This window comes from Papio anubis, chromosome 4, assembly GCF_008728515.1.
Source record: "Papio anubis isolate 15944 chromosome 4, Panubis1.0, whole genome shotgun sequence".
Taxonomy (NCBI): domain Eukaryota; kingdom Metazoa; phylum Chordata; class Mammalia; order Primates; family Cercopithecidae; genus Papio; species Papio anubis.
This window is the reverse complement of record NC_044979.1, coordinates 92,794,089-92,804,022: the sequence shown is the minus strand read 5'-3', so window position 1 is coordinate 92,804,022 and position 9,934 is coordinate 92,794,089. Positions and strand designations below refer to the sequence as shown.

The 9,934-nt window shown below is 44.8% G+C and overlaps 1 protein-coding gene across 2 annotated transcripts; it reads right to left on the bottom strand.

The window, feature by feature from the left end:
• Positions 1 to 1,125: 1,125 nt before the first annotated feature.
• IL6 (interleukin 6) lies at positions 1,126 to 6,533 on the bottom strand. Of its 2 annotated transcripts, NM_001173536.3 has the most exon segments (5): positions 1,126 to 1,723; positions 3,478 to 3,624; positions 4,332 to 4,445; positions 5,501 to 5,691; positions 5,854 to 5,913. In NM_001173536.3, coding segments are annotated over 5 exon segments (639 nt in total). In that variant the 5' UTR covers positions 5,873 to 5,913; the 3' UTR covers positions 1,126 to 1,555.
• Between the last annotated feature and the right edge of the window lie 3,401 nt (positions 6,534 to 9,934).

Here is a 9,934-nt window from a genome sequence, read left to right as displayed (position 1 = left end):
TTAAAAACACAGAATTAGTGATTTCCCCTAACACTATATGACTACAAGAATTGAGGTGTCTTCCTATCTTTCTTATCTTTGATCATCTATATATTTTTTTTTGCTCAAAAAATATTTACTGGGGCCTTCATTGGTCAGGCTTGGGGCCATGGGTATAGGATGCAAAGATTAATATAGGAAAGAGTCTTTTTTAAAAAAAATTATTGATTATTATTATTATTTTGAGACAGAATCTCCCTCTGTTGCCCAGGATGGAGTGTAGCCCCAGGGTCTACCTCCCGGGCTCAAGTGATTATCATGTCTCAGCTTCCTGAGTAGCTGGGATTATAGGTGTGCCACCACACCCAGCTAATTTTTGTATTTTTAGTAGAGATGGGATTTTGCCATGTTGGCCAGGCTGGTCTCCTGACCTCAAGTGATCCTCCTGCCTCAGCCTCCCAAAGTGCTGGGATTATAGGCGTGAGCCACTGTGCCTGTCTTGTCTTTTTTTTCCCCCTGAAATTAGTTTTAAGTCATGAAAGGAGTCTGCTCTCTTGAGGCATCCACATGCTGGCTGAGAAGAAAAAAACCGTTGATTTTAAGGTGTGGTACAATGTAGTAGATGCTTTGACAGGTAGATAGGTGCAGTGCTTTAGGAACCCAGAAGAGGGAGGCAGAACTTCTAGTTATTATTTGGAAGCTTGTACATTGTTATGCCTTATACAGTGGTTGTATAGACCCAAAGACTTTGATCGCATGTTTATAGATATTCCCTATATTAACATGTTTTGGAATTTTCTACATCATCCCTCAGTTCCTGGGAGGCAATGGGACTTACAAGTTAAGAGTAGGGGACCTGTAGGTAGGTAGACTTGGATTTCAAATCTGGGCCCCTGCCTGACCTTCCAGCTGGGTGACTGAGATAAATCACTTAGACTTCCACAACCAGAAAGCAGTGTGCAAGTGCTGGGGTTAAATGACGTGATGGATGCAACACCTTTAATGATGCCTGGCATGTAGTAGGCGCTTATATATGTATATATATATATAAAAAATGTGATTGATTATAGCTTTTTTTTGGTGGTGGTGGTGGCAGTGACATGAAACTTGTTTTTATTGAGCTTCACGTGACACACACAGACTAAGTTGCTGAATTTTTTAAAATGTGATTTATTGGTATAAAAACCATTTATACATTATATAAATACAATATAAATATTTCTTTAAAAAATATGTATAAGTTAGCCATTTATTTGAGGTAAGCCTACACTTTCCAAGAAATGATCTGGCTCTGAAACAAAGGATATTCAAACTACATAGCCACTTTCCATTATTATTTCAAAACTAATACATAAAATATTTCAAGTGGTACTTCATAAAAATATAAATATCACTTACATAAATTAACTCAGCTTCACATATTTAAATATTAATAAATTAAAAATAATTAAAATAGTGTCCTAACGCTCATACTTTTAGTTCTCCATAGAGAACAACATAAGTTCTGTGCCCAGTGGACAGGTTTCTAACCAGAAGAAGGAATGTCCATGAACAACAACACTCTGAGGTGCCCATGTTACATTTGCCGAAGAGCCCTCAGGCTGGACTGCAGGAACTCCTTAAAGCTGCGCAGGATGAGATGCGTCGTCATGTCCTGCAGCCACTGGTTCTGTGCCTGCAGCTTCGTCAGCAGGCTGGCATTTGTGGTTGGTTCAGGGGTGGTTATTGCATCTAGATTCTTTGCCTGAAGGAAAATGAAAGCAAAAAGGATTGTTTAAATATTGAATAAATCCTTTGCAGTAGAGGGATGCTCTGGGCTATGGGATGATGTTCAAATGTGAAATGTGGGGTGAATGAGATTAACTGGGGTGCCTGCTCTGAGTAGGATCCTTCCATAGCAATGAACTTCTTCTTTCTTTTTTTTTTTTTTTTTTTTTTTTTTGAGGCAGGGCTCACTCTGTCACCCAGGCTGGAGTGCAGCGGTGCACAGCAACCTCCGTGTCCCGGGTTCAAGCGATTCACGTGCCTCAGCCTCCTGAGTAGCTGGGTTACAGGTGTGCGCCACCATGCCTGGGTAATTTTTTTGTATTTTTAAGTAGAGATGGGGTTTTACATTGTTGGCCAGGCTGGTCTTAAACTCCTGGCCTCAAGTGATCCACCCACCTCAGCCTCCCAAAGTGCTGGGATTATATCAGCACTGTGCCTGGCTCACAGCAACTAACTTCTAATCATCCCTTTGCTGTTCTGTCTCCCATTAGACCACAAACATCCTGAGGGAAGCACCACTATCTTTTTGTTTGTTTGGTTTTGTGTTTTTGTAGCAATGGGGTCTTGCTATGTTGTCCAGGCTGGTCTTGAACTCCTGGCCTTAGGAGTTCAAGGAGTTCTCACCTTAGGCTCCCAAAGTTTAGGGAATACAGGCATGAACCACCAAGCCTGACCAGCATCACTATCTTATTTGTTTGTATTCTGTCATATGAAATAATGCCTGGCACATGGTTCATATTTAGTATATGAATGAAGAACCCATACTTAAAGGCATTTTAATATGAGTTCTTCAGTGGCCTCTAAATCTAATACTTTTCTCCAGTTTCCCTCTCACCATCCCTTTAGGATCTGTCGAAAGACCAGTGATCTGGTGGTGTAAAGAGGACTGGGAAACATCTTTCCATAGACCCACCAGATGGGATAAGTAACTTGTGGAAGGCCTTAAACCTCCAAGTGTGGTCCTGGAATTCTGCAGCATCACCAGGGATATAAGCCTGCTAGAAATATGACCCTCAAACCCACCCAAGGCCTGCCAAGTCAGACTCTACACCACAACAAGATGCCCAGGGAATTCCCATGCACGTTCACATAGGAGAAACCCTGGCTTAAGGCTAACAAGTAGAAATAGCAGAGGCACGATCAGCACCAAGGGTTTCCTTCTAGGCCCCTACTTATTGAGCTTTGTCTCCTCCACATGCTAGCCAGCAACTCTTTACTCCCTGCTGTTTGAATAGCCAGCTACTGGTGGCCAAAGCCCTTGGTACCTCTTTCCAGCCTTGAGTCTCTGACCGTTTCTCTGAACTAACTCTCTGGTAAAAGGTAGGAAAAAGAGTTGAAACAACTACAATGAGAAGAATGCCTCTTGACAATAACTAAAATCTTAAAATCATTTTATGCCCCTTGGTTTTTGTTTCTGTGGATCACTGGGTGGGGATGGATGTACTTCTTTCTGCCCCCTCCTTTTTTTTTTTTAATCTCTTGCACTATTAAAAATTGATGTTAAAATCCACCTCAGTTAATATAAAGTATAGTTATTGATGTCCTTTGCAGAAGAGAGCCAACCAAACAAAAAAAGATTTAACAGTAACTATCAGAAACTATTTCTCAGACTTTTTTGTTTACATGTAGCCTTCTCTTTTGGAAGTGGCATTGCATCCCTGAGTTGTCCAGGCCACTGTCTTTGAGCCTGTCTTCTCCCACACCAAGGTGAGGGAAGGAGGACACACCCACCTTTTTCTGCAGGAACTGGATCAGGACTTTTGTACTCATTTGCACAGCTCTGGCTTGCTCCTCACTACTCTCAAACCTGTTCTGGAGGTACTCTAGGTATACCTCAAACTCCAAAAGACCAGTGATGATTTTCACCAGGCAAGTGTCCTAAGAGGAAAGATGGTGGGAAAATTCGTTATTGCCAGGAGATAGAATCAATTTGAAAAGTTAAAACTGCCACAATTTGACATATTTTCCCTCTGCTCATCTAGAGAACTTCAAGTACCTCTTAGGCAGCATGTTTTGGGACATTGGACAGCATCATTTTAAATAACCAGACAATCAGAGGCCCCATGTAATTAGTTTTACCCAAAGCCCAACAGATGCTAGAATGTGGCAGTGGGGATTCTTCTCTGATTCTCTCCCTTGATGTTCTTCCTACACTCTTGCCCTTGTCAATGCTGGGCTGGAATCTCCTTTTATAAAATAATCAGAAGTCAGTGCAGGTTATCTCACTGTGGAGAATGAGCTGGGCATGGAGGGAGGGCAGACCTGGACCCTGCCAGGGGCAGCCAGAGAGGGAAAAGGCCCTGAGACCACCTTACCCAGGATGAACTAATTAAACCTGTGGGAGTTTTAAACATTTGACAGTTGTTAAAATCTCAACACGGTGGGACCATCTCTGGCCATACCTGTCCAAGAATAAACTACCTTTAAAAAAGCTTGAAGTTGGCCTCCTCACGAAATTTACATAACATTCTTTACATTTACCCCCTTTTTATTGCTGCCTGGATCTATATGTATACAGGCACTGCAAGCAAGAGGGTGAAGTTTTGCCTAAGGAATAGTGAAAAGTGAGTGTGACAAGTTGGTACCTCATTGAATCCAGATTGGAAGCATCCATCTTTTTCAGCCATCTTTGGAAGGTTCAGGTTGTTTTCTGCCAGTGCCTCTTTGCTGCTTTCACACATGTTACTCCTGTTACATGTCTGGGAAAGAATACCAGAATCGTTATCACCTAAGTGCCCCTATAACAAACACCACTAGAGGGCCTTTGCATTGTTCAACCACAGCCAGGAAAGTCTCTAAGAAAAATGAAGCCACAACTCTTTGGCATTCTGGCAAGCAAATTCCAGTGGAGTGGGGGCACACTTGGGTTCAGTTCCAAGCTCACCTGTGACTTCAGGTGTGTTACTTAATCCTGAGTCTCAGTTTCCTTATCTCCAAAAACCTTCCTTGCAAATTTTGAAGATTAGACACAATACTTATTTAAAGTGCCTGGCATACAGTAGATATTTAATAACAGCAATTTTGACAATAGTTAGGTGAATATAATTCAAACCATAGAATGTTCCAGCTGGAAGGACCTATGAGATCACCTAGTCCACCCCCAGTTTTACTGATGGAGTCCAGAGGTGGTAGGGAATTTACCCAAGATCACGAGGCTGGTTTGGCAGAACCAGAATTCGAGTGTGGGCTCCCAATCTCCTCTCCTGTGTTCTTTTCTTTCTACCAAACAGGACCAAAATACCTTGCATTGAAAGTGGGGAGGTGCTTTAACCTATTTATGATTTGCCACTTTGGTGGGCTCTGAGGTATGAATCTTAGCTGGAATGGCTTTGAGGAATCCTAACCATTGAGTTTACATAAGCAAAAAGTACTGCAACTGCTCTGAGAAGCTGAACATACCTTTCAGGTGGCACTTTTCTAGTCCTTCCAAAGCCCAAGGGACAAAAAGGAGCTTAACAGACCTTATTTTTTGGAAAGGGAAAAGGAAGCCCTGAGAAGCAATGACCCTCAGCTCATGCCAAGGGTGGGCATGGGTTTCAGACCCATTCTGCATTTTCCAGAAAGGAAAGGAACCTCCTGAGACCAGCAAAGGATAAATACAGAAGTCAGTCTAGTCGGCCCCATTGGCCTCAAATCTACAGTGCCCTAGAACCCAGCAAAGACCTCCTAATGCGGGCAGCCCCAGTCCACAGACAGGGGCAAGGGGAACGCATGCGCACACGGGCCATTCAGCCCCTTTGCCAAGCCTACCCACCTCCTTTCTCAGGACTGAGATGCCGTCGAGGATGTACCGAATTTGTTTGTCAATTCGTTCTGAAGAGGTCAGTGGCTGGCTGTGTGGGGCGGCTACATCTTTGGAATCTTCTCCTGGGAGTACTGGGGCGGGGAAGGCAGCAGGCAACACCAGGAGCAGCCCCAGGGAGAAGGCAACTGGACCGAAGGCGCCTGTGCCGGAGGGGAGCGAGCGGCGGGGTGAGCTGACAGCACAGCTGGGAGCCTGCCTCTGCTGCTGGCCGCCCGCCAGCCCTCCCTGGGCCACACACCCCTCCCTCACACAGGGCTCGACCGCCGCTGGCCGTTCCAGGGCTAGGGATTTCCTGCACTTACTTGTGGAGACGGAGTTCATATCTGGGTTCCTGGAGGGCAGATAGAGCTTCTCTTTCGTTCCTGGTGGGCTCGAGGGCAGAATGAGCCTCAGACATCTCCAGTCTCATATTTATTGGGGGTTGAGACTCTAATATTGAGACTCATGGGAAAATCCCACATTTGATAAATCTTTGTTGGAGGGTTAGGGTGGGGCCAGAGCGGGTGGGGCTGATTGGAAACATTAAGATTGTGCAATGTGACGTCCTTTAGCATCGCAAGACTCAACTAGGGGGAAAAGTGCAGCTTAGGTCGTCACTGAGGCTAGCGCTAAGAAGCAGAATCACTCTTCCTTTACTTTCTTTTTTTCTTTTATTAGTGACTCAGCACTTTGGCATGTCTTGACAGAGTAAAGCTGAAGTCATGCACGAAGTTTTACAAAGAGAAAAAAAATAAGCTAAAGCTATGTTTTTTGGAAAAAAAAAAAAAATTCAGTGACCAGATTAACAGGCTAGAATTTGGCATTCCAGTTAATTTGTATTTGTAAAAACCGAAGATGTTCTGAACTGAGTTTCCTCTGACTCCATCGCAGCCCCCCAGCCTGGAGTTAGGAAGAAGGTAATGCTACCAGTCGTCTGAGTTCTTCTGTGTTCTGGCTCTCCCTGTGAGCAGCTGTTGTACAACTGCCTGGCCACCCTCAAATTTCGTGCAGTTACTTCAAGGCGTCTCCAGGTGGAGTGTGTGACTCCTTTTTGCCACCGCATGGCTTCTGCCACTTTCCTCTTCACCTGCTTCAACCCACTTAGAGGAGGTTGGCTGCTACCCTGCCCTCTCCCAAGTGACCCCTTGGGAATCCTGCCAGTGAGGACTTTGCTCTCTGTGCCAGAGGCTTGCCTTGTGCTGCCAGTGCTCTCCCCATTGCCACCTGAGTCTCTTCACCACTGTTCCACTGGGTCTCCTGCAGCCCTGAAATTACTAAAGCCCACTTGGTTCAGGGCAGAAAGGGGGAGAATACAACTCACCTCTTTGTTGGGGATGTCAAAGGAGGACCTTGTGGCATCTTCTAGAGCTTGTGTTTATAGCTCCCTCTCCCTGTAAGTCTTGATTTGAAATCAGAAGAAGCTACAAGGAAAGTACGGACGTAGGCACGGCTCTGGGCTGTGAACCTGCTTCCCCACTGGCACCCAAAGATTTCTTATTGGGTCAAGCTTGTTCAGAAGCCGTCTTCCCTCAGAAGGTGTCTCTTGCAGGAGGATCCTTGGTCTCATGCAAATGGGCTCTAGACTAGGCTGTCCCTGCAGTCTCCAGAGACCCAGACAACTCTGAGATAGCTTCAGGCTGAAACCAGACCCTTGCACAAAACCAAAACACTTATTTACCAAACATGGTGTTAACTTCACAATCGGTTTCTTTGCTTTGCTAAGAAGAGATCTCTTCAAGATCGATAAAACAGTGACCTCTGTTGGGCATTTACTCAAGTTTTGTTTTGTGCATAACATTTCAGGACCCGCCTGTTGGGGAAAGTGAGGTCATCCATTCTTCACCGATTGTCTAAACAGAGAGACAGTGGTCTTCTGCCGCGGTGGGATTTTTTGGTGTGAAAATGAAAATGGGGGAGGATGGCTGGATGGTTTCACTTTTAGTGCTCTCTGGTCTTAAGCAACGTAGACGCTCCTGAACCAAGTTCTCTTTCCTGCATGAAACGAAGTCACTGCTCTCAGCTCCGCAGCCGTGCGTTGTGTTCTGTCTATGTAATGTGAGATTGCTTTTGCTCAAATATCTATTTTTTAGAAAATACAATTCAATAAATTTCAAGTACTTGAACTGAGTGACATAATACAACACACAGATTTATCTTTTCAATAAAAAGTGTTTTTTAAAATAGGAAGTTCGTGTTCATGATAAAATGTTCAAATAGGACATCAGGGCATACAGGGAAAAATGTCTCCTTCCTATCCTGGCTCCTTTTTTCAGAGGTAGCACCTAATCGCCTGTATTTTCAACCAAACCCTCTGTTATCCTAGCCTGGGAAAGATTTTCTCGTCTTCCCAGCTGTTTGATCCTGGCTGTTACATCAGGGATCTGTGCCCTTGTTTGTTCACCTATAAAACGGGGGTAATAATAGTTCTTCCCTTCTAGGGCTGTTGTGAACATGGAACATGATGGAATATAAAAAAAATCCTGGCGCATAGTAATCCCACAATACATGCTAGCTCTTTGAACATTCCTTGGCTCAGAGTCTCTGCCTTGGAGAACTCTTCCAGCTCGGCTCTATCAGTTCACCTGGTGTCTTGCCTATGAAGGAATTAGGACTGAGCCAGGCTTCTGTACCAGCAATGAGCTGGTCTCCCAATCATTTTCCCTAGAAAGAAATGAGATTCTGTGTTTTGTTGAAAATGCCTTATGGCACAAAGTGCAAAATGAAAAATAATAATAATTTTCTCTCTTTTTTGAGAACATTAAGACCCCCAAACCAGGTCTCTTGTTTTAGATAATTAGTCCAGCTTGTGTCTTGCTCCTACTAGACTTTTTCCAAGCCTTCCGCTAAGTGTTTGTATGTCAGAAGTCCACAGCCTTCCCTGTGCATGGTGATCGCCATTAATTCAAACTTCTGAGAGTGGCCCTCGAGGGTGAAGGGGCCTGATGCTTCTGGGGTCAAGAAAGGGCAAACTGTGGGAATGCATGCATGTAGGGAGCCTGGGGACGCTGTCTGCCCCTGCACATCACAGCATGGCACTTTGTTAGTATCAATGCCTTGGGCTGGAATTTGCTTGTGGGAGAGATGAGCTCTCCCTTGCTCCAAAAATGTTAATGTAACATGCGCAATTCCACAATGATAGTTTCCTTCCTTTGCATCTCAATGGATTTTTTGCTTGGAGAGCTCATTCCTTGTTTTTTCTTGTTTTGTTTTGTTTTTTTTCTCTTGAGAAGGAGTCTTGCTCTGTCGCCCAGGCTGGAGTGCAATGGCATGATCTTGGCTCACTTCAACCGTCCCCTCCCAGGTTCAAGCAATTCTCTTGCCTCAACCTCCCGAGTAGCTGGGACTACAGATGCACGCCTGGCTACTTTTTGTATTTTTAGTAGAAACGGGGTTTTGCCATGTTGGCCAGGCGGGTCTTGAACTCCTGACCTTAGGTGATCCACCTGCCTCGGCCTCCCAAAGAGCTAGGATTACAAGCGTGAACCACCGTGCCCAACCCCTCGTTGTTTTTAAAGGGCAGTTTTAGGTCACAGCAAAATCGAGAGGAAGGTACAGAGATTTCCCATATATCCCTCCTCCCTGCAACTCTCCCCTGTATTTTAGTATGCATACGTGACCAGAAGAGGCTGTGCTGTCAGCATTTATTAACTAAATACTTTAGTTGCTGGATTGCATCATAGCTGATTTGAAGCGAGCACCAGCTGAGATCAAGAGAGTCCGGACAAATGGGAGTGCACAGGGAGGAAGCAGCAACTTGGCTTCCTATGCCACCCATGTAGGACTGGCATGTCCTATCTGGATCTCCCAGAATTACCACCCATGACTGCTTTCCTACATAGTGGTAGAGTCCAGTTCAGAATCTAGTAATACATTTAAGACCAAGGGGGAAAAGTAGTTTCCATTTGGTACTTAAGCTCTCAGAAGGAGAAGTGTTCTCCACGTTTCAGGAGTTAAGATGTAGTGTTGTGCTCTTTCTCTATATTCTGGGGGTTGGAGATGGATGAGTCTGTGATTTAACAGGAGGGGGTACAGCAAGAAAAAACGGGAAGTCCGGGGTACTAGGGAACTTGCAGTTGCTGTCAGAATGTAGTTTCGCTTGTCACCAAGTCGTAAGAAGTTTGTAAACTGAAACAGTGGGTGACTTAACAGCTTCTTCTGGGATTGAGTCCCATTGAGCAGACACCAGGCTTGAAGAAGGCTCTGGGAAATGTCCTGCTTTGATGGTGGTATTACTTGAAGAGAGAATATTAGGGACATGTGGTATGTCAATTTGGAAAGCGCCAGCTCATGTTGGAGGGCAGCCAGGCCTGGTGACCAAAGCTCTTGACAGTTTCCTGCCTGGTCTGGTCTCAGTCCTGGCTTTGCAGCCTCAGCTCTGATGTCCTGTTGTAGCTCCTTGGTCTG